This window comes from Chrysochloris asiatica, unplaced genomic scaffold (genome assembly GCF_000296735.1).
Source record: "Chrysochloris asiatica unplaced genomic scaffold, ChrAsi1.0 scaffold00092, whole genome shotgun sequence".
Classification (NCBI taxonomy): domain Eukaryota; kingdom Metazoa; phylum Chordata; class Mammalia; order Afrosoricida; family Chrysochloridae; genus Chrysochloris; species Chrysochloris asiatica.
The window spans coordinates 3,423,920-3,448,493 of NW_006408610.1; the positions used below are offsets into that span (position 1 = coordinate 3,423,920).

The 24,574-nt window shown below is 48.3% G+C and overlaps 1 protein-coding gene across 1 annotated transcript; it reads left to right on the plus strand.

The window, feature by feature from the left end:
• Positions 1-1,377: 1,377 nt before the first annotated feature.
• On the plus strand, positions 1,378-23,512 carry SCAMP2 (secretory carrier membrane protein 2). Its single transcript, XM_006866479.1, has 9 exons — positions 1,378-1,497; positions 14,392-14,460; positions 14,858-14,956; positions 16,941-17,058; positions 17,506-17,634; positions 18,348-18,507; positions 19,500-19,601; positions 23,076-23,196; positions 23,378-23,512. Exons 1-9 carry the CDS (start codon positions 1,441-1,443, stop codon positions 23,510-23,512), a joined length of 990 nt encoding a protein of 329 aa, XP_006866541.1. The 5' UTR covers positions 1,378-1,440.
• The last annotated feature ends 1,062 nt before the right edge of the window (positions 23,513-24,574 follow it).

A 24,574-nucleotide genomic window follows, 5' to 3' on the forward strand; every position in this document is an offset into this window, starting at 1 on the left:
TGGCAGTAGAGATGAACAAAGGTAGAGAGATGGTGAGAACCAAACAGGGAGTATGTAGGCAGCGGGAGCCTAGGTGGCATGTGGTATTCCGTTGAGTTCTGGTGTGGCGCTGTAGGATAAGCCCTTGATCCCAAGGTCAGTTTGAACTGAAAGGTTCAGCGGTTCAAACTCACCAGCCACTCTTCGGAAACCCTATACAGCCATGCTATGACTCGGAACCGACTCAATGGCACTTAACATCAAGAAGCTAACCTAAAGGTTGATGGTTAGAATTCACCCAAGAAAGACCTGGTCATCTGCTTCCCTAAAGAGTACTGCTAAAAGCATCCTATGGTGCAGTTCCACCGTCACATCGGGTCACTATGGGTGGAAACTGATTGCAAGGCTGACAGCTCTTTTCTTTTGCTTTACTCCCTCATTCATTTAATCAATGCTTCAAGGCCAGGTATCCCAGCTCAGGCCTTAAACTTGTCTGGGCCCAGGGATCCTCATCAGCTAACAGGAACCTGGTGAAATCAAGAGGACTCAGTTCGCAGGGTGTATATGCCCAGTCCTGTGTTTCTCCCTCAGGGCAAGGAGTTTGAAGGTCCCGTCTGCTCAGCCCTACCCCCCACCAAATCCTTTCCTAGTCCCATGAAGGCCTCTCAGGTTAGGAATTTCATCCCCCAAGTCACGGAAGCAGGTTTACACTCCTCTTCTCCCAGACTCCTTAGAGTCTGCCCACTTCCCTGTGAGAGACAACTATTCGTTTTTCATCCACTTAACAAAGGAGGGTTACTAAAGTAGAGTTCTATGCTTTTGCTCTATGCACTATACTGTCTAATTCTCAACTATCTTTGGTTGTTATTAAGTGCTGAGGAGTCGGTTCTCATAGCGACCCTCTGTAGGGTTTCCAAGGAGCAGCTGGTGAGTTTGAACCGCCAACCTTGTAGTTCTAACCGACCTTGCGGTCTATTGGTCATCCTACAGCGTCACACCAGGATTCCTCCTTTAGAATCCTAAATTATTATGGGACCAGGGCACACTTTCCCAACTTGGGCTCCAGGAAAGTATAGGGGTTACTTGTCCCATTTGGGGGAATATAAGTACTTAAGAAACAAAATTTGAAGCTATCAGGCCGAGAGGAGGTTGGAAAGGGTTCAGCCCCGCTTGTGACTCTCTTGCCCTATGCTCAACTCAGAATCCCAAATCCCTTGCTTTACAAGTAGAACACCTAGGAGCAGCACCTAACGCCTTGCAGCTCTGCAGCGAGCAAAGCATAGGGGCGGAGAAGACCTCTGTGATGTCACAAGACTACGCCTCTGTCGGGAGGACGCTGCGCCTGCGCCAGAAGCGCTGCCTCGCTCCCGGAAGTGGAGGGTCTACACTGAGAGCACCTCTGGGTCTGGGTTCCGGGAGGCAGCAGCGCTTGCGGAGCTTGCCCCACAATCCCGGACCGCCATGTCGGCCTTCGACACCAACCCCTTCGCGGACCCAGTGGACGTAAACCCTTTCCAGGTAGAGCCCCCAACTGACATCTCTTCCTGGGGCCAAGGGCTACCGCCCGGGCCTCTTTCGCCGTAGGCCAGAGACGTGGCGTAGGAGGGACGGGCTATCTACCCAATGGGAGAGAAGGCTCTGAGGGCTGACCCATCGTAACATTTGGGAGGCGGGACTAGCAACAGGTGGCGCTGAAGAAGGGGGGGCGTGGTAGCAGCAGAGGAGGTGGGGTCTTTTAGCAGCCAGGACGTAGACCCCCCCCCTCTTGCTGGGCACTGTTGGGGAGCGGGACGGGAACAGTCAGGGTTGGACCCTCGAGGATATTCCCCAGTGTTAGGGAGAGAAGCCACCCTACTTGAGGCGTTTCTACCACATCTCTTGGTCTAGAGGAGACGCCTTCCTTGAGTTGCCTTAGAAAAGGGGCGACAGCAACACAGTGAGAAGGTGGGAGCCTCTGATGGAATGGAAAAACGTGGAAAAAACCCAGCCCCCGCCTATTTCCCCCAACAGCGTACAGCATAGGAGAACCCCTGAGAATTGTCAAGAAAGTAAGATTGGGAGGAAGTGAAGGAAGCCCAAACTGAAAAATGGCCATGATAGAAATTTCACACTTTGGTCACGGTCCTAGTTTGGAATAGGTTTTGATCAGATATGAAGAGCCAGATTAGGGAGGGGAGAGAAGTGAGGGAACTGTGCCTGTGTGGGGACAGGGAAGTTGAGACACACTGGATAGACGATCAAGGAAGAGCCAGTCTTTCTGTTTAAAGCCCAAGCTTTTGAGAACCCTTTCCATGATGAAGGACTGGGACGCCTCCTAGCCCCAAAGCTCCTTGTGCCTCTTGGTACATGGCTGCTCAGAATCGTTCTAGGGAAGCTTCCTTGTGCTGACCAGTGCTTTATAAGCCTTTATGTGTCTGCTGCCAGGATGTCACCAGGCACATTATTTTGCTCTTTGGTACTTTATTTTGATCATTGGTAGCTTCAAAGTTTCCTACAAGGTGTAAGGGAAGTGCTTGGAGGGGCCCTTCCTGCCACTCACAGTATGAACTTTCCCACCTTGAATCCCTCAAAGGATTAGAGCACAGCTTCTCTGATCAAAGACAAAGGAGACTTTAACTAATTATATGCTGTCAGATGAGTGAAAGCTTTATGCTTCTTTCTTGAACTCAGGGTGACTTATCCAACAGAAGCCCTCAAGGTGGTTTTCGGTAGCTTGTTCCTTGTACCATCAGGGAATTCTGAGCATGTAGCGAAATGCTTCTTGACTGAACTTTTACAAGGAACTTGTTTCTCAGTTAAGGCAGTCATCTCTAGGAGTTGTAAAGAAAGAACATTTGCATTTTTTTTTGCTGCAGTGTCTTCTGTTAACTGTTTTGTTTTGATTACAAAATGGTGCATGATATCGGAGTTTGGGTTTTTGTAAGGATCTAGGTAGTCTTTAGGAGTCCTGATGTGGCGCTGTGGGGTAATGCAGTAGACTGCAAAGCCGTTTGAACTGCAAGGTTGGTGGTTCGAGCTCACCAGTTGCTCCTTGGAAACCCTATACAGGGTCTCTGTGGGTCGGGATCGACTCGACAGCACTTAACAACAACAACAAGGTAGCCTTTAGGTGTGTGGGATATGTGATAGTTTGCTTTACTCCTCACCCTTTGCCTCCTGCTGTTCTGTCAAAAATAAAATGTGTGCTGACCGGCAGGCAAATTAGCTGTTCAGAGATTCAGAGAACTTGTCCCAGACGCTGACAGTGGGCAAGATAGTTGGACTACTTTCGGCCCTGTATTAATAGCTACCTGGAAGTCTCAAACCACATCTGCAGCCCCAGAAATGATTGTGCAAACTATGGTAAAAGTAACTTCTGCCTTCAAGCAAGACATTCTTTCTGTCAGACAGTCCTAGGATATGGCAGGACAGGAAACAGCTGTGGCCCTATACACATCAGCTTCTGGTAGGGGAAGAAGAGAGCTGGTTGGCTGCAATTCTTTTCCTCCTCGTCCTGGCCTAGGATTTTCTTCTTGGCATATGGCTGTGTGGAGAAGCAGTTTTGGAGACTCCTGGTCAGAACTTCTCTGCATCTTCTTAAAATGGTAGTGTCTGCCTCCCTGAGTGCTGGGGCTGGGCTCTTGGGAGGGTGCAGCCCTTAAGTAACTGGGTGTGAGCGCAGCTTCATTTTCACAGGGTGTTGGCACAGAGCTCAGGAGACGATAGATAGAGCTGATAGACTTAGAAACTGTCACACTGTATAAGCCTTCTAAGCAGAGATTTTTTTTTCCCCCTTCATCCCATGAAAAGGTGGGTTGCAAAAACATACTTAACATTCAGAGTCCATGGTTGAGTGTTAGAACTGGGAAGGGTCTCAGTAATCTCTTCTAACTCGTGCAGTTTAGAGATGAGGAAGCCAGGACCCCAGTGAAGATGACTTGTGCCGAAGTCACCAGCTAATTAGCCGCAGGAAGGGGCCCAGATTTGGATCTCATTCCCAGAACAGAGCTGTGCTGTAGACTAAGCACTGGACTGCTAACCGCAAAGTCAGAAAACCACCAGCTGCTGCTTGGAAACCCTATACAGGGTCCACCAACTCAGTGGCATTTAACAACATCAAAGCTGAGACATTGGTGTTAAAACTGACTTGGGGTTTTCAGGCCAGCTATGGAGTCCTGGTATGGCACTGTGGTCATACCTCAAGGTCAGCAGTTCAAGCTCATCAGTTGCTCCTCAGAAACCCTATACAGGGTCACTACAGGTTGGAACCAACTTGATGGCACTTAACAACAACAAGGAAAGAATGGAGTCCTGGTGTGACACCATAGTAAGCACTAGACTGAAAGGTCAGTTTGAATCGCAGAGTTGGCAGTTTAGGTTCACCAACTGCTCTTCAGAAACCCTGTATGAGTGGATACCAACTTGATGGCACTTAACAACAAAACAAGGAAAGAATTCAACATCACCATCCTCACCATTCTTGAAATGAGAGCACTGATAGTAACAAATTCCTATTCACTAAACTATTTCTCCACCTATTCTATGGGGATGCGATAATACAGGTTTTATTGAGCTTTTTAAGACCGCCCTTTAAAGCAACATATGCCACACAGATTATGTTCTGAGTCACAGCAGCCCCGAATGGTGCTCCGGGGTCTGTGGTCAGATAAGCTTGGGAGCTGCTGCCTAGCCCCTTTGTTTCTTGAAGGTTGACAAGACCTACTAGCTTGTTAAAGGCCCTTCGGAATCCTACAATGAAGTCACTTTTTTGACCCAGCATTGTTTTGTTTTTCTTTTTTGATGCACACCTTTCCTGTTTTTTTTTGTTGTTGTTGTTTTCCCCTTAACTTCTTAATTGTGAATTGAGTGATCCCCACAATTTCTTCAAGTTATTCAACCATGGAACATTTTCTCTGCTAAGTCTTGTTAATGCCAAGGTGCCTTTATTTCCTTGTTCTCTACCAGACCCCCTTCTCCATCCCCACCCTAGACTGTGGGCGTGGGCTTTGATGACCTTTCTCTTAGGCATTGCTGTAATTGTGATGATTCTAAACATTTCTGCTCAGTAAGGGAACTATGGCTGGAGAGTTAATCACAAGAGTGCAGCAGAGGTTTTACAAAACTCCTAGGAGGAAGCAGGAAACTGCAAACCAAGTGTTAAGATTTCACAATCTTCCCTTGCACGTCTTAATCCTTCTGTTCATTGCAACAGATGCTCTCTACCCTGTGGATTTGGGACTCCCTACTTTGTAATGTAGTGGTTACGAATTGGGCTGCGAAACGCAAGGTCAGCAGTTCGAAACTACCAGCTGTTCCGCAGGAGAAAGATGAGGCTTTGTGCTCCCGTAAAGATTTACAGCCTCAGAAACCCTGCTCAGGGTCGCTGTGAGTCGGAACCGACTCCATGGCACATAACCACCACCACCACCACCGCTTTGCACTAAGGAGTGTCGCTATGACACTGTGTGTTAATGTACCAGACTGTAAAGCTGTTTGAACTAGAAGGTTGGCAGTTCAGGATCACCAGCTGCTTCTCGGACACCCTATGCAGGGTTGCTATGGGTAGGAACTGATTCAGTGGCACTTAACAACAACTTTGCCCTAAGGCGTCCTGGTGTGATATTGCAGGATAATGTGCTGGACCACAAGGTCAAACTCAGCAGCCACTCCTTGGAAACCCTATCCAAGGTCGCTGTGAGTCAGGACGACTTCATGGCACTTAACAACAACAACTTTGTATGAAAGGAGCCCTGGTGGCACAGCGGTCAAGCACTCGGCAAACCCACTAGCTGCTCCTTGGGAGAAAGCTGTAGCAGTCGGCTCCGGTAAAGCTTCCCAACCTTGGAACGCCACTGCTCTGTCCTGTAGGGTCATGATGAGTCAGAATGGACTTGGCGGCAGCAGGTGTGGTGTAGTTCATTTTGGACTGACACCAGGATCTCTCCAAATGGTTTGAATTCAGTTGTGTGGTAGAGGGGTTAAAGGTTGCCGTGTCTGTTTTATTTGTCAGCAGTCCACTAAGAAATGCCGGGACCACTTACTTTCTCCGTGTTGCTGCCCGAGTAGCCACGGCAGACAGCATCGATCTCCGGAGGCAGTGGAATAGTTGATGGTGCTGAGCAGAGGAAGCCTTTCAGTGTTGTTGAGTTGCCAGATCCCACTGTATCACTCTTGCCCAGTGCCTCCTTGCAGCTAAAAGATAATTTCAGTGGAGCGGCTTGCTCCAAGGATCTAAGACATTCCTCTCCGGTGGGAGGAGATGGTGGTGCAGAAATGTGATTTGGGTGTGACAGTTACATGCAGTCTCCTGCCTGTTTTGTTAGGTGCCATTGAGTTGGTTCCGACCCATAATGACCCTGTAAAGGGTTTCCAAGGAGCGGCTGGTAAGCTTGAACTGCTGACTTTGCAGTTCAAACTGACCTGTAGTCCAGAACTTTAACTCACAGCTCCACACCAGGACACCTGCATAGGCATTCAAAAAACCAAAACAGTGGCCATTGAATTTATTTCACTCACGGCAATGCCATGTGTGTCATCAGAGTAGGACTGTCCTCCATAGGGTTTCCGATGGCTGCTTTAAATTTTTCTTTTCCAGAAGCAGCTCATCAGTCCTTTCTGGGTTGGAATGATCCAGCAATCTTTCAGTTAGTAGTCAAGCACTTAACTGTTTGCTCCTCCCAGAGAGGGCCAGCTCCTCTTTGAGAATGCTCAAAACCACCAGATGGGCCTAGTGTAGAGCTTTTCCCATGAGCTGCAGCAGTGTCTCAGGGAATTTGAAAATGGCAAGATTCTTACTGCTTAACTCCTTACTCCATCGAGGTCTTCCCACCTCTCACTGCTCTCCTATGGGTAGAGGCATGAGGTGTTAGGGTTGGCATTTGAAGACAGATTGGGTGTTAGAAACAATTGGTTAGAGACTGGTGACCTTTGACTTTACACTTCCATTAACTTTCATTTAGAACCACCTAGTGTAGGATTGATTATCCTGTGTTCAGAGAAATGGTAATATTTAACTAGGAGAAACAAGGGTTACTGCCACCTACCCAAAAAGAGGGAAGTGAGCATGGCCCTTCTACCAAGTGCCCTTTTGAGATGCTCACTTGTTTTAATGTACATCACAGAGCGCTACTGCTTTGCAGGATTGTGCCAGGGGTTTACTGGGGCGCAGCAGCAAAGGTGACTTGATACAATATGTGGTGAGTGACCTGGCAGGAGAACTGAGAAATACTGCTAACAGCACAGCTAACCCTTAAGGGATTTCTGAGACTGTAAATCTTTGCTGGAACAGAAAGCTTCCTCTTTCTCCTGCTGATCGGCTGGTGGATTAGAACTATTGACCTTGTGGTTAGTAGCCCAACTACACAAGTAGGGTAAGAGTAGTGAAGAATTGCCAGGAAGACCTTTGAGGGATCTGAAGAGGAAGGGCTGAGCCCTGTGGTAGAAAGGACTTGGGCTCACAGCAGAATGGTTGGCAAGTAGGAATAGAGTGTGTTTCAGGTAAAGGAGTACCAAGAACCAAAGTCGCTTCTGCATGTTATTGTCATCCATAGCCTCCGCTGCTGTCTCAGGCATCTCCTCACTCTCAGATCTGGTGGTCGCTTTGGGAACCATGAGCCTGGGATTTGTCCACCGCTTACAGCACATATACTTGTTTGAAATTTTCTAACATCAAGTAGAGTAATGGAGGGTCAGTGAAAAAGAGGAAGACCCCAAGGGATGGACTGGCACAGTGGCAGAAGCAGTGGACTCAAATATAACAGTTGTAAGAATGGCGTAGGACTGGGCAATGCTTTGTTCTGTTGTGCAGAGTTGTTATGAGTTAGAACCAACTCACCAGCATCTAACAACAACAATAACAACATCAAGGACTTCCGACCTGTTTTCACTTCCTGTCATACATTAGGGGTGTCCCTGAGTTCTGCCCCCTGAACTTTTCTCATACCTCTCTATTCTCCTCCATTTCACTTCCACTCCTGTGGCTTCAGAATATCATCTACATACCAATGATCCCAAGATCTAGATCTCTAGCCCTCATCTTGCTCCTGAGCTTCCAACTCTCAACTGAACTTATCCAATCAGATATATTGCAACAGACACCTTCCGTCCAACTCAGAATCTTCTCAGACTCTCTCCCTACTCCCACCCCTGAATATACCCATTCCTCTTCCCATTGTCAGTTAGCCTGGATGATGGTAGCACATTCTCCCATCATGCAAGCTAGCAGTCCTGTCATTCAGCTTCTTTCTTTCACTTACCTTTTCCTTCCACCTCCCACCCACAGCTACCCCCAGAGTTCCTATGTCTCTGGCACCTTACCTGAGAAGGTAGGCATTCCTCCCTTCTGCATCCCCAGTGGTCATGGCTTAGTCCTCACTGTCACCTTGGACTGTTGTTTTCCCACCATCCTCCTCTCCCGGTTCATTGCGCTGTCCATATTGCTGCCACCAGTAATCCCTGCTGGTGCTCCCCATTGCTCATAGGGCAGAATCCAAAGCCCCCATTTCCTGAACACATATATATATATATACAAACCTCTCTCTTTTTTTTTTTGCTGTAAAAATCACAGAAACCTGTATTTAACAAAAATATCAAAATGTGCAGCTGTTGTTTCTTGGCCTGCCTTCTTCTAAGTCTATACACTTCTGTAGACAGTGTTTCCATCTCTAACGTTCCCTGAAAAAGTATGAGCTCTTGGATATATACCATGGCAAAATGGCAGTTTTGTCATCCTTGAGGGGGACTCAAGTCATGTTCCTTTTTAATTTAGTTCTTTGAGTTTGGGGAACAAAAAGAAGTCTGAAGGGCCCAGAGACAACAGGAGGATGGATGGAGCAAGATTTCCCGGCGAAATTCTTGTCGAACAGCCCTTGCTACCCTAACCCTAGGAGAATGAGAAGGTTCATTATTGTGATGGAAAAAGATTTCTGGGTGCAACTGTACTTCCTGCGAGAAGTAGTACAGAGAATGTACCCAGGAAGGGACAGTCTTTGACCATTGTTGTGACTGCAGTGTGAGGGCAGATGTTCCTGGGTCCCTCAGGAGGGTGGGACTAAAGTGGACTGGTCAGCTGGGGAAGGGTTTGTTGTTGTTAGGTTTCCGAGATGTGACTGGTAGGTTTGAATTGCCGACCTTGGGGTTAGCAGTCCATTGTTTATCATGTAGTGTCACACTAGGACCTTTACTGAGATGGTGTCTGAATGATGAAGGGAATTTAGCAAGTAGTACAGAAGGAGCTAGGAGTGGCATCTGCAAAGTCACGGAGCAAGCACCTTTAGAAAGGGTGTGCACATTATGATGCAAAGAACAAGGCCCATTCAAGACAGTGGCTTCCAAGAGAATCTGCTGGACCAGTTAGATTCAAGACAGGTCAGCTCAGAAGGTTAAGGTGACTTTTTTGGGGGTGAGTTCCTAAGGGGTAATCTTGATAGATGTTTTTCAAAGGACACAGGATGATCATGGTGTGAAGTAGTTTTAAGAAAATTGAAAATTGCATTAGTGAGAAAAAGGCCAAGAAAGTTGTGCAAAGGAAGTTTTTTGTTTTTTGTTTTTTTTTGCCCCATCATGACAATGTGCTTGTTCAGTTTTTGAGGGTAGCAAGGGCTGCCCTACGAGTATTTCATTGGGGCACCTCACTTACTCCATCTACCCTCCAGCCTTTGATCTGGTCCCTTCACATTCCTTTTTGTTCTCCAAACTCAACATTTAAAAGAACAAATTTTGTGGCTTTTGAAGATGCCAAACCTGCAGTTTTGACATGGTATATATATCAGAGAGTCCAAAATATGTCAGAGAAGGGTTAGAGGAATGGAAACACTGTCTTCAGAGGTGAGGAGACCTAGATGGAAGCTAGGTCAAGAAACAGTAGCTTCACATTTTGGTATGTTTGGTTAATAAAGGTTTCTGTGATTTTGTGGCAATACTATTTGACTTACCTTAGTATATTTTCATTAGTCTTTTGTTCCTGTTGTTGTGTTGATGTGTTTTCCTGCCAGTCTCTTTTTCATATGTGTGTTTTTTACAGAATCATCCTTTAGTGTTCCTGCAACAAAGCTTTTGTATCGCTGCACTGTTTTAAGAGCTATGATTTTTCAATAGCTATTAAGCCATTGAGAGAATGTGTTCTGTGCCATCTGTAGCTGGATATTTCAGTGGTTTTTGCTTCTCTTCTATTATAAATAATGGCACCATGAATACCTTTGCAGGTGCAGGTGTCAGCATATTTAGAACATCTTTCTTTAGGATGGTCTTTCAGGGGCTGGGTCAGAACACCAAGGTTACTCGGGTCTCTTTGTGTGCTGTCACTCTGGGGACAGTTGTCCTTTCTGGTTCTATGATACTTAGCCTCATCTCCAAAGCCAGTAGGACATCTCAGAGCTTCCCAAACCATTGGTGATTTTCTACCTCTCAGAGAGAACGATGCTGAGTTTTTCTGTAAAGTTCATAAGGTATATATTCTAAATGTTTGGGACCTAATGTGAATTCACACTGGGAGCTTGTGTAGGGTGTAAGATGAGGAAAGCCGGGAGACATCACACAGAGCTCCATCACAGCCAGGGCCTGTGAAGCACACGGGAGAAGATTTCCAAACCACTAGAAAACAGGACCCTTCAGGGCAGAGCTCCAGCCTCCCTCTGCTTACCCGCCTCTTCTCTGTTACCTCACAGCCAGCTTGAAGGAAATGTACCTTGGGCCCGAGCTCTGGTGGACCTTACTGACCGAGCCTTTATTTACTTCCTCCCTGCCTTCCCTGCCCTGCCTGTCCTCACTACCCTCTGGGCACCTCACCCATAGTCTCATCTACCAGATTGTGACTCCAGAGGGCAAGAGCTATGCCCTGTTTATCTTGGTGTGCCTGTCACACTGCTTGTAACTGTTGCTGAATGAAAAGAACTGAATTATGGAGCTTTTGATTTGTTATAAATTCAGTAAAAAGCTAGCCTGTCTGAGCCCTTTGGGCACTGAGGCAGGGTTTTAGGTTACTTCTCCTTTGTAGGTGAAACATAGCCCTCACCATTCTTTTAAACAACTACCTGACCCACTTAAGAGCCAGTTGATGCTCAGTGGTTGATGCTGTTGATTTCCTGTTTGTGATTTGGAGTAAAAGCTGAGGGTCCTCGGTCAGGCCAGTCATTGTGGTCTTTACTCACAAGGCACTCTCTGCATGTGTCTTACCAAGAAGGTCCTCAAGAACCACCTCTTTGAAGGCCAGGGCATGCAGAACTAAGTAGAAGCCATTATCATGTTCATGCTCAGTGCCTTAAGAGATCAGTGTCCCTCTGGAGCAGAGTCATTCCTTCAACCACTTATTTATGGGCCTTCCTTTGGTGGTCAGGCAGTGTCCTACACTTTGATGAAGAGAAATTTGGGGCCCTACCCTCTTAGGGGACAGACAGAGCTAGATTCAGGATAGGGCTCAACTGCAACCCTTGAGCTCTTGAGCAAAATAATTCCCCTCTCTGAGTTTGGGCTTTTTCCAGCCACAACTGGAAATACACCTCCCTCACAGGGTGGTTGTGAGGATTAAATAGGAGGTGTGTGCCTTTTACATTCAAATTCTCATCTGAGTCACAGAAAACAAAAACTGATTGGAGAGATGGTTTTCCACAGTTCTCTCAAGGATGGAATGCAACTAATACTATTTAGATGTTCAGAGAAAAGTTAATTCATTGCAGACAATGAGTGCTTCAGGGCTGCAAGAATTCTCTTAAGGACTAGATTAACAAAGACTGGTAGAACATTCTTTTCTGGTAACTTGCCATAGTGGCCAATTTTGGGGTGACTAGATTTTTTTAGATCGTCAGTGAGTGGTGAGCCTGGCACTTAGTAGACGCTCCATAAATGCCAACTCTCTTTATCCTTCTCTTCTCCCTTCCCCCAAACAGATTTCAGCTTCTCTTAAAGCCACCCACATGTTTTAGAGAGTCCCAATTGCTTCAGACAGGGAATGAATACCCACAGATTGTTCTAGGCTCTTGTTCTGGGCTCTAGAGCTGCTGCTGCTGAGATGCAGGTGCCTCCCTTTTCTGAGCATAGGAATTTGGGCAGTGCCATCTGGAGAATGAGGAGGGCCTACAGCAGGCAGGCATGCATGCATTCGCCATTTACTGTGAGCTGTGCTCTGTTGCAGGCCCTTCACTAAGCATCGAAGAACTGCAAGTATAAATTAGAATTCAATGTATCTGGCTGCATATGGCTTATAGCTTTCTAATGTAGATAGAATTTATTCATGGGAAGCCCAGTGAGAGGTTCAGGGACCAAGTCTTTTAGACTTTAGAACAAGGAGGAGAGATCAGTGTTGACAAGGTAGTCAGCCTCTCCATCTCCCACCCCACCCCCAAAATCCCCTCCTGACCAACATCAGTAAAGGAAACAGCCCCTCTCTATGGCCTCTCTATGGGCCAGGTGTGTGTATGCCAGCGCCTGAAACTGAGCCACCCCTCTTGTCTGCTGCTCCTCCCGTACTGACTCACTCCTGTAACCAGTTCTTAGATGGCAGCTCTAATTTCAGTGACTCTAATTTCAGCTCACTCACTCATCTGTGGATTGGGGTCTGCGGAGTCAGAAGAGGAACAGATACGAAGTCCAGGTCTTCCTTACATGAGGCCAGTCCTGTAATTCTTAGAGAAAACCATGATTTGTTCAACTAACTTATAAACTCCAGGCCTCTAGTTCCGGTTTACTTCTCCAACCTCACCTTATCACTCTGTCCAAGTTGCAGGAGCCACCAGTTGGGAGTGTTGGCCAACAGGAAGGACATGTCCGCAATGTTTTTGCAGGGGGTTGGTGAGGAGTAAGGGCTGCAGAGGATGAGGCGCGCTCACACCCAGAACTGGACTGAGTTTGGACTTTGTGTCCAGCTTGGGGCTAGGCTCTGGGCAGAGCTGCCATCTGGAACTGGGCAGCAAGATAGAGTTAGTTCTGTGAAAAAGTCAGAACACATTTGGTGCTCATTGAATGTCTGGTGGTTATGTGCCGTGGAGTCGCTTCTGACTAATAGCGACCCTGTACAGCTGTACAGTTCCCAACGCTGTAACTCTTTACGGAAGCAGAAAGCCTCATCTTTCTCCCGTGGCACCGGTGGTAGTTTCAAACTGTTGATATATAGATGGTCACAATGGGGAACCCCAAAACCCACTGCTGTCGAACCAATTCTGACTCATTGTAACTCTATAGGACAGGCTAGGAATCGTCTTTAGGTTTCCAAGACTGTAAATCTTTACAGCAATAGACTGCCACGTTTTTCTCCCATGGAGTGTGACTGGTGGGTTCGAAGCTGAGTGCCTAAGACTCCTTCAGAATAGGGAGGGAGCTCCCATTCTGAGACCTAGGACAAGCTCATTTCATTTACCATGGCAATGTCGGGTTCCTCCATCAGCTGACGGGGTTTATTTTGGAGGGTCTCTACCTAGTGTTAACAGTGTAGCTCCAAGTTCAGTGTAAAGAGGCTTCCTGGTGAGGTGAGGCTGGCCCTGAGCCTTTGGCTGAATGGTGAGAGGCCCAAGGTGCTAAGAACAGGGGAGCATACTCTCCCAGACCCTGAAGGGCAGTCTGTCTACCCATCACAGCTGTGTCTCTCAAGCCAGGCATTCCTGTGGAGCTGGACCTGAGCCCCGTGTCCCTTATAGGAAAGGATGAAGACGAGTCCGCCTCAGAGCAGCAGGAAGGCAGAGAGCATGAAGAGGAGGGTGGCAGGGAGCCAAGTGCAGGCCCTGGCCAGAAGGTCTGGTCTTAAGCAGAGATCAGAGGGGGAAGGGAAGATGGAAAACTCTGGAAAAGACTGCATTCTAAGGACAAACTTTTGAAAACCCGTTTTCCTGGATTTCTAGCTGAGTTCTTCATATCTGTACTCATGGCAAGTAGTATCTGCTTTTAAGAGGAAAATGTGGCCAGTTAGCAGCAGGCTTTTATATCAGAGCCTTGACTGAGCTGTCCTCTTAGTGATGAGGAATAAATACTTCCTTCAGGTAATAAATAAGTACAGCTCTACTGAAAGAATAAATAGTGAAAATAAGTCTCCACCCTGTTAGTCCTCCCTTCCCCCAAAACAGACAAACACACCCAAGCCACAACTGCACTCTTTGGTGTAACTGCTAGGAACAGTTCGAGCTTGCAGAGAACACGAAGAAGAATGTGACTCACGGTGCCTGTCCCTAGGCCTCTCTCCTGGGAAGTCAGCTGAGCCGAACCCCCTCCTCTTCCAGAATGAGGGGAGAGACTGCAGCAATGGTGTGCCGAGGGCCAGGCCGAGGTGTCCTCTGGAGAGGCTTGTCAGGACACCAGAAAGGGAGGTCAACAGCCTCACTCCAGCCCCTTGCCACTGGGACTGCATGCTGGCCTCTGGAGGCACCAAGAGATGCTGAGCTCTTCCCCTCAAACTTGTCATCTCTCCTCAGTGTCTGATTGTCTCTCTCTTTTTAATTTGTGACTTTTCAGGATCCCTCCGTGACCCAGCTAACCAGTGCCCCACAGGGTGGCCTGGCTGAATTCAATCCCTTCTCAGAGGTTGGTGAGCATGCTTTCTTCCTGAATCCTCTGGTCCTCTGGGAGGTGTTGGGGTCTTGACAGAGACAGAGACAGCTTTGAGTGCCCTCCAAGGAATAGTCCTAAAGTGGACTCAAGTTGGGGTGAGGAGGAAGAAGTCACCAAAGACTTTGTGAAATTCTTTTCTTGAGAATCATGAGTTTCTCTCTGAGCAGAGTAGCCTGCCCTGAGGAAAGGAGATTCAGTCAGGCCCAAGGATGCTACATTAAAACATCAGACTGGCCAAGAAGTGGCAGAGGCCGGCCCAGAGGGAGTGCCCTGCATAGTCAAGGACCAACGTCCATCAACCTGTATGCTCCTGGGCTTACCTTGCTGTGAATTTGCCCCTCACATCTCTCCTCTGATCTGTCTCATGCAGACAAATGCAGCAACAACGCTTCCAGTCACACAGCCTTCTGGGCCCTCACAGCCGGCAGTTCTCCAGCCTTCAGTGGAACCGACCCAGCCCACCCCCCAGGTACTGTTGACAAAGAGCCCTTTAAGCTCTCCTCTCTAGTGAGGGAATCACCTAGACCAATAACTGAGTCCTGAGGTTGGGGGTGGACAGAGGGCTCTGCTTCAGGGATTTTTTGGAGCTGGTCACTTAAATGTTGAAAGTGGAGGGACTGCTCAGCCAACTGATAACCCCTTCCTGTTCTCAAATCACCTACCACCACCATACAAAAAGCTCAACACCAGGCTGTGGTCCTTGGTGTCTTCAGAAAGGAGCGTTTGTCTCTGTTGTACCACTCCAGAATCTCCGGAGCCTTTGGATGGGTCTCTCACTCAGGGTCTGAATCTCTTCCTATTTTCCACCTGGCCGCTTTCTTCTCCTTTGCCCTCCAACAATTACTGTGACTCTTGCCTGCTGTCTATACTCCGCCTACCGCCTCACTGCCCACCCCCATGGTTCTTGCTGTCCCCTTGAGCAAGACCCACAGTGGAGTTGTGTGTTGCAGCTTCTGCTTAGACAAGCCAGCAAGTTCCTGCCTACCAGGTTCCTGGTAGTGAGCGAGCTCTCAGAGAGGCAGATGCTGCTAGGAGGAGATAGTATTCTCAGGGACAGCTACATGCGAAAGCTTTCGAAGGTAGGCAGAGTGTAGATGAGTACAAGGGAGGGCAAGGCACCAGGAGCCGTCACAAGTAGGGCTTGGTCCTAGCGGGCCCCAGGTCACTCCCTAGGTCTGGCTGGAACACTCCCTAGAACCTGTGAGGGTGAGGCAGACTTGTCTTGTTTAGCTGGGTGGTGGGCTGTAGGGACCTGATGCCCGTCAACTGAAGTCACAGACCTGGGGAGAGGAGGCTGAGACCCTCAGTGTAATTCAGCACAGTCAGGTGTGTGGGAAACTTACTTCCCAAAGGCAAACTTAGCTCTTTGGAGAACTGCTTTTGAAGAGGTTGTATGTGTTCGTGTGTTTGTGTATGTGTGTACATGCTTGGCCTATCACCCTACAAAATGATTTGATATACCCCCAAAACTAAATTGAACCCTCTGCCATTGAGTCAGTTCTGGCTCAGAGCAACGCTACATAGGGTTTCGAGACCCAATTTTATAGGAACAGAGAGCCTCACCTTTCTCTCGTGGAGCAGCTCGTGGGTTTGAACCACCAACCATTTCCCATAGCATCATCAGGGCTCCCTGACATTTGATATATGCTCCCTAAAATTAGCTAGATCATTTTTAAGGCAGAACCTAGTCTAAACAGCTGTAGCACCCCACAGGAGCAGAGCCCTGGGGCTGGAACATCAGGCCTTGGTATCGGTTCTACTCAGCCTGGCAGCGCTTAGAGACCTCAGCTTAGAGAGCTGATCAATTCAAGTTTGGAGTCTGCATCTGCTGAAAACCAGACAGAGCAAGGCCAAGGACAAGGGGCTGCCCTGGGCAGAAGCCAGTCACAACTCAGTTAATCCTTTCAGTTCATGTAGCCCCAGTAGGTGCTCCTAGGAACACAGCAGGGGTACTTCAGTACAAATCTCAAGGCTCAGGTACACGACCACCTTCAAGTGTCTGTCTTCCCTCCTGCTCATTGTCAGCTGGTTTACACTGCTCTGCCTTCACACTCATATCCCTCCAGGCTCCTCAAGGGATGTGTGGGTCTTGGTTTCTGGCTGTGGGTTATAATCTCAGAAGGTCCCTTTCCATTTGTTACCCCAAAGGTCTCTATTGCTGGGCATTTTCTAGATTCCAGTGTGGGGAAGGAGAGGGAAAGCCACTCAGGATAGTTCAAAGAGAAAGGGGAGAGGAGGGCTCTGGTGATTCTAAGGGGTCACAAGTGGTGTGGGGGCAGTAGGAGACAGGTCACCTTTACCTCCCTGTGGGGATATCCAAGATGCTCTTATGGGGCTGGGCCTGCCTTGGGGACTCCCTGCTGGCTCTCCCTGCAATGGGACAATCTTCCTGCCCAGGCTGACAGTTTCCCTGTCTTGTGTCTGGTTGCACCCTCTGCCTTCGTTCCCTCCAGGTCATCGTCTCTGCAGCCCAGGCAGGCCTGCTTCGTCAGCAGGAAGAGCTGGACAGGAAAGCCGCTGAACTGGACCGCAAGGAGCGGGAGCTGCAGAACACTGTGGCCAACTTACATGGTAAGGGAGGCTGCCGGGGACCCCGGGACCTGCAGGGAAGGCCCTCCCGGCTCTCATCCTCAGTCACCTTGTTCCTGGGCAGCTTGCTGGTTCTGGGCAAGAGCAGTCAGTGGGCAGTCAGGAGACCTACAGGGTGGTCATGAGAGATAGAGTATTTCTGAGATCCTTCTTAGCTCTCAAATGCTTTGATTCTCTGTGGGGTTGTTGGCCCCACAAGTCCTTGCTCATGCTGATGTTGTGGATAAAAATAATCATATATGTCATTTTGCCCTTTGAATTTCACAGTACCTTTGGGTCCATTGTCTTGCAGTGAGCATCTGTGTGTCCTTGGGTCCCATCACCCCTTTCCTATCCCGCTCCATGTTCCATGAGCTCTGTTTTGGCCCATCAATTGGACCGGTTCTGAGGCTGGGCTCCCCCTCATCTTCTCCTCCCCCGTCCACACAGTGAGAGAGAACAACTGGCCGCCCCTGCCTTCCTGGTGCCCTGTCAAGCCCTGCTTCTATCAGGACTTCTCCACAGAGATCCCTGCTGACTACCAGCGGATATGCAAGATGCTCTACTATCTCTGGATGTGTGAGTCCTGCTCCTGCTTCTCGGAGCCCACGGGTGAAATGGGTTGGGATTCCAGAGCCTGTCTGTCCACTGGCTGCTCCTCTCTGAAGATTTCTGCAGACTCCAACCACCCTCAGTGTTAGACCAAGTGGAGAGGTACCTTCTGCCATATAATTGGTCCTCCCAGTCAGCTAGCTCCCTGGCAACCTCCCTACAAGGGAAGTTCACACCACAGGTCATGTAGGGCAGGATTAGCCAGGTGAGCTTCCTGGGAGTGAATTATACAAGGGGTTTCAAAAAGTTCATGGAAAAATGGGGTGAAAAGATAATGGAGTTTTTCCACAAACATTTTTAAACCCCTTCATACCAAGGCTTTAGGTAAAGGCCTTCTCGTTCCCACAGGCCCCTCTCCTAGGAGTGAGTAAAAAGACTTTTTGTAGTTCTATTGTGAGCCACTTGGGATCTGGGAAAAAGGAGTTGACTGAAAGACTTTGTGCATCAGTCTGGATCCACAATACCTGGACTCTCTTAGCCCTTTGGAGGAGCTTCATTTGGTCCTCAGTTTTGAAATATCAGAAAGCCAGGACTTGGGAGGTGACCCTGTTAGTTCTGCAGCTGCCCTCACAGCATGGACATCATTTCTTCTTCCCGGGGGTGGTGTGACGTGGTGGGAGCATGTTAACCAGCCATCCTCATGCAAGCCCATTTCTCTCTCTCCCCTCCTCCCTCCGCAGTGCATTCAGTGACTCTGTTTCTGAACGTGCTTGCCTGCCTGGCCTGGTTCACAGCTGACCCTTCCAGGGGAGTGAACTTTGGCCTCTCGATCTTGTGGTTTCTCATCTTCACCCCCTGTGCCTTCCTTTGTTGGTACCGACCCATCTATAAGGCTTTTAGGTGAGTGGGCTGGGCCACAGGTGAGTGAGGATCTGGGTATTGCATTGCAGGTAGCAGGCCTAGGGTCATAAGCCCTGGGAACCCCATCCCAGTCTTGAAGCAGAAGAGAATGATGAGGAGATTCAATTCCCTTCCCCACCAGTAGCCAGAGCAGACAGATCAGGAGCTTGTCCTTGGAGCAGGCACAGGCGAGCCAGAGAGCAGGATCAGAAGCCGTGCCTGCCCTCCTGCTGCTTCCAGACTACTTGATGGCTACAATTCTAACCACTTCCTTCTGAGGCTCAACGGTGTGCTTTACTGATAGAGCTGGATCGATGCTCTCAGTGACTTACCTGTGCCTCTTACCCCCTCTTCCCTCCACCTACCCATATGAATGAATTAATGAACCCACAGTACAGACTGCTAGTGGTTCTGAAATTGTACCTCACAGATGATGGTGCTCCAGGGCTGGGAGGCTAGCAAGATCCTAGGAAGAAGAGGCAGGACAGCAGCTGACCGTTCATGTATTCAGCAGAGGACCTAAAGGCCTCACTGTGTTCTGAGCCTCAAGGACCCAAAGATGAGGGGCTCAATCCTTTGTGTTATGACTATGTTTCTTACTCATACACCACCTCCTTCATCCAGGCCTACAGTTTGAGATTTATGCTGTCAGCTTAAGGTTTTTTTTTTTATTTTTGTACCTGTTATGAAATCCAAGTAAATGCTCTGGAAGATGGAGCCTTAAGCTGTTTATATTGTCCTTTGTGGGAGCTACTTTATCAGCTCTTTGATTAGACGTGCTTTGAATTGGAAGGCAATGAAAAGCGAGCCTTCCTGGACTATGGTGGTAGGTGTCCATATGTATATGTCCTCCAGGACAATGTGGCTGGTCCCCTGAGCTCTGCTCACTGCCTTATCTGGCCTCCTGGCTCCTAGGCTCCGCAGCTGACCTACTGAGTGAGCAATGTGACCCAGGCCCTCTGGTGACTTCTTATTTCCTGTTCTCTCCACAGGTCGGACAACTCTTTCAGCTTCTTCGTGTTCTTCTTTATATTTTTCTGTCAAATAGGGATCTACATCATCCAGTTGGTTGGCCTCCCTGGGCTGGGTGACAGGTGAGGTCTGGGACAGCCTTGAGGGAATTATGCTTTGGGCATGGGGTTCAGTCTCTCTCACCCTGTTTTCCAACTCCCAGATGACCCACCTCCTACCATGGCAGAGAAAGGGGCAGGTGGACCAGCTTGGTCGCAGGCCAAACGATATGCCAGGGTGCTCAGTTTCTCACTAGTAGCCACTTACTGTCTTGCCTTGCTCTGTACTTTCTGAAATGTCCTGGGTGAACTTGGCCTAAGTCCTTAGGCTGCCAGAGCTGTGCCCTGCACTGGACTGTACCCCCTCCTTTTCTCCTGCCCCATCCTCCTGGAGGCTGGTGCTATTTACACAGGCCCCCAACAAGCACTGTGGCCGTTTTCATGGGTCCTGTGACTCGAGATGGAGCCTGAGCCTTCCCCGGAGAGGCTGCCTAACACCCTGTCTGAGTGTACTGCTGGCTCGAGTTTCATGAGCACTGACTGCAATTCTTAGCTCAAAATTAGTGTCAAAAAGAAGAGAGCTGCTGTCTGATGTTTGTGCCCCAGTATGCTGGGAGCATTGCAGAAAAGGCAGGCTGGCACTGGCCTGACAGCCTGAGCCTGGGTGGGTGGGGGGGCACAATTTTAGCCCCTTTCTTTCAAATAAGCTGGCAAGTCCAGGGCAGTGGGGAGAGGACTGACTCACTATGTACTCAAGCACATGCATGCTACCCTCCCACCAACTTTCTTCTCAGTTGGTTCTCTGTCCGGCCCTTTCTTTTTCACCATTGAGCTCATTTCATCACTCATGAGCTCCTGGGAGACGGGCTCTGAGTCATAACTGCTAATGTTTACACTCTTGGCTGGGAATCAGAGACGTGAGTTCGGTTCCTCACTCTGCCCGTCACCTCTAGACTAGATGAGTGTTGCAGACTCAGCCTCCTAATGCTTTCTAGAGTCTTCTGTGACCGTTTTCTCATTTCACTTCATAGCACCAGGAAAATGGGTAGGTGATATTCCCCTTTTTTGTTATCAGTTTTTTAAAAAATTTGTTTTATTATAAATATATATAACAACATATATATATATTGTAAATATATATAACAAAATGCCATGTTAAAGTACACAATTTGATAGCATTTAGTACATTCACAGTGTTGTATAGTTACCACAAGGAAACTCTATGACCGGTAGGTCCTTAGTCCCCCTTCCCTCCTCCTCAATCCCTATCAAACACTACCCTGGTTTATATTTTCCTCTATAAATTTTCATATTCTGGATATTTAATATAATATAATACATGGCCTTTTGTGTCTCACCTTTTTTCATAATGTTATCAGGGTTCATCTGTGTTAAAGCATGTGGCAGTACTTCATTTCTGTTTATGACCAAATCATATCCCGTTATATGAATATACGTTTTATTTATCCATTCATCAGTTGATGGACATTTGAGTTGTTTTTACCACTTTTGGTTTTATGAATAGTGATGATGAGAATTTTCGTGAACAAGTTTTTGTTTTAATGCCTCTTTGGAGTCTTTGAAGTATTATAAAACTACGAGTGGAATTGCTGGATCAGAAAATTCTATTTAGCTTTTTGAGGAGCCACTAAACTGTTTGCTACAGCAGCTGTGCCATTTTACATTCCCACTAGCAATCCATGGGGGTTCCAGTTTCTCCTCATCCTCACCCACACTTATTTTTCATTTTCTGGTGTAGCACTGTGGGTTAAACACTGGACTGCTAACTGCAAGGTCAGTGGTTCAAGCCTACCAGCCACTCTTTGGGAACCCTATACAGGGGCCGCTGTGAGTCAGAACAGACTCAGCAACACCTTGGCCTTCCTAGTAGGTGATATCTCATTATGGTTTTGATCTTCATTTCCTGAATGACTAAAGATGTAGAACACCTGTTCATGTACTTGTTGGCTATTTATAGATCTTCTTTGGATACATGTATATTCAAGCCCTCTGCCCATTTTTTAATTGGGTGGTTTGTTTGCTTTTGCTGAGTTATAAATTTTTTTATTCTAGATACTACCCCCTTATCCAAGGAGCTCTGGTAGTGTAGTGGGGGGCTGCTTACTGTACATCAGTAGTTTGCATCTTCCAGCTGCTCTGTAGGAGAAAGATGAGTTTTTTTGCTCCCATAAAGATTGGCAGCCTCAAAAACCCTACACAGAATCGATATGAGTCAGAACTGAACAGACACCACCAGCAGCCCCACCCCCCTTATCAGGAGCCCTGAGTCAGCACTCGTCTGCTAACTGGGAGGTCAGTGATTTGCATCCACTAGCTGCTCAGTGGGGAGAAAGATACGGCAGTCTGCTTCTGTAAAGATTTACAGCCTTGGAAACACTATGGGGAAAGTTCTGCTTTGTTCTCCAGGGTTGCTGAGTCAAAATCAACTCCAGAGCAGTGGGTGGGTTAATCCCTTACCAGATACATGATTTGCAAATATTTTCCCCCATCTTGATAGTGTGGTTTGATACACAAAAGTTTTTCATTTTGATGAAGTCTAATTTACTCTTTCTTTTGCTTGTGCTTTTGGTGTCGTATCTAAGAAACTACTGCCAAGTTGTAAGGGTGTATGTACCCTTACTTTTTTTTAAAGTGCTTTGTAGTTTTAGCCCTTAGGTTTAGATCTTGGATCTAATTTGAGTTATTTTACCTGTAGTGTAAGGTTAAGGGTCCAACTGAATTTTGCATGTGGTTATTCAGTTGTCCTGCCACCATTTGTTGGAAACTACTTTTTCCCCCATTGAATGGATTCAGCACCATTGTCAAAAATCATTTAACCATAGATGGGTGTTTTATTTTTAGATTCTCAATTCTATTGATCTGTATGTCTGTCCTTATGCTAAGTACCACACTGTTTTGATTACTGTAGCTTTGTGGTAAGTTTGGAACTTGGGAAATGTGAGGATATTATCGCCTTTTACAAATGAGGACACTGAGGCTTAGGGAGTGGTGTAACTGTCTGAGGGTGGAGGGCAGGGGCTGCCCCCAGGCCATGCTGGGAGGAGCAAGGTGGTAGAGGGGTGCAGTAGATGGGTCAGTTGTCCTCCTTCCAGGAGTGAGTAGCCAGGCCTTCCATGTACCCTTCCTCTACCCCTAAATGAAACCAGACCAAACCCACTGCCATCAAGTCGATTTTGACTCATAACGACGCTACAGAATTTTCAAAACTAAATCTTTACTGGAGCAGATAGCTTCATCTTTCTCCCATGGGGCAGGTGGTGGGTTTGAACTGCCAACTTTATGGTTAGCAGCTCAGTGCCTAACCCATACACCACCAGGCCCTGAGCAGCAGGAAAAGGCCCTATCCAGAGCTACTCCTGACTCTGAGGGCAGCAACCACAACCTCCCTCACATGACCCCAGGATCTCCATGCAAATCCCACTGAGGCCCCATATGCTCAGAGGCCTGGCCCACAGAGCTCAGTGCTACCAGGAATTGCCCAGATGGTGGGCAGCCCCCGGCAGCCACTTGGAGAGGAGCCTCTTCCTCCCTTTGCAGTGGTTGGATCGCAGCCGTGTCTACACTGCACCAAGACCCCTTGCCTGTGTCCATCATCATGATGGTGGTGGCTGGCTTCTTTACCCTCTGTGCTGCGCTGGCCGTTGTCCTCCTGAAGCGGGTGAGTTGGGGCAGAGAGGACGGGCCTACAACAGCTATCTTTGCCTGGGGGTGGTCTTTGTCACTACAGTTGTCCAGTGGCTTGATCAGGGCTCTGAGTGGATGGTGTGGGTTTGCCTTCCTGGTAGCCCCTGCATGGCTAGATTCCTGGTGGTCCCTCTTACACCTGCCTCTTTCCCCAGGTGCACTCCCTCTACCGTCGGACGGGGGCCAGCTTTCAGCAAGCCCAGGAGGAGTTTTCCCAGGGCTTCTTCAGCAGTCGGAGCTTCCGCAGTGCTGCATCCTCTGCTGCCCGAGGAACTTTCCAGGGGAATTAACCCTCCTGGCTCTCTGTCCTCCCTTTGCCCCCGCCTTTTTTCTCACCTGCCTTCTGAGCTGCACTTTCTGTGGGTGCCTTATGGTGGTTATGCCCAGCACAGACCTGAGGAGGGCCTTGCGAAGGCCCTTCCTCCTTCCTCAGCAACCAGCTCTCCCTTCTACCTGCAGGGAGTTGAGAGCGGGGAGGGTCTTATTTTTTACATGAGAAAAGAAAAAAAACTAACTTTGTCTGGCAATGGTTTGATAGGGTTCTGTTGTCTCTTTGAAAACTGCAGGACTAAATTCCCCCTCCCACAACACACACACACACACACACACACACACCCCTGGGATCACTGGCTCCTCTGGGTCAACACCACCCACCTACCTTTCCCCAGCCCCGCTCCTGCTGGAGTCTATTTTTCAGGGTCCTGGGACTTAGCTTCTTCCTCCACTGAACCTGGTTCCACAGACCCAGCCCCTCTTTCCTGCCCAGGCTGGCAAGCTTCTCAAGGGTCCCAGTTTGGAGGAGCTGCAGGCTGGATGGGTGGTCAGCTCTCTTCCCCAGATGGCTTCTGGGATGGTCTCAAGGCTTCCAGAGCCTCACCCTGCCTAATTTTTTTAAATCACAGATTCATAGTTCTTTAAGCCCCTGGTACCTACCTGGTGTGGGTAACACTGCGTGCCTTCCCTGATCCCTTCCTGCTTCAGACTCACTGAATGTGCAATGAGGTTGGGATTTAGGGGGTGAGAAGGGGAGGGATAGAATAGAGGTCATTTATCCCACCTTCTGCCCAGCCTTGGGCAGTTTTTAGGAGCATGGGCTCTGACTGTCCTCGTGTGGTTTTTTGACCCTGTTTGTTCTGATTTCCTCTCCTCATGAGGTACAGCTGCCATTTGTCTTAACCTCAGATTTTACCCCTACCCCACCTCCAGCATCAGCAATATTTATCTTGTGTGACCCTTGGGGAGGGCAGGGTGAACCAGCCTAAAACTGCACCCTTCAGGCTTGTCCGACAAACTACTTTTCCCAAAGCTCCAGACTAATCCTTAAGCACCCCCCACACACACACACACATAGA

Bases quoted from the DNA above. Each gene is read 5' to 3' on its own strand.
- SCAMP2 (XM_006866479.1), top strand. From the start codon at position 1,441: ATGTCGGCCTTCGACACCAACCCCTTCGCGGACCCAGTGGACGTAAAC. The intron at 1,498-14,391 runs GTAGAGCCCCCA...GTGACTTTTCAG, and splicing joins TGGACGTAAACCCTTTCCAG to GATCCCTCCGTGACCCAGCT. The intron at 14,461-14,857 runs GTTGGTGAGCAT...TGTCTCATGCAG, and splicing joins AATTCAATCCCTTCTCAGAG to ACAAATGCAGCAACAACGCT.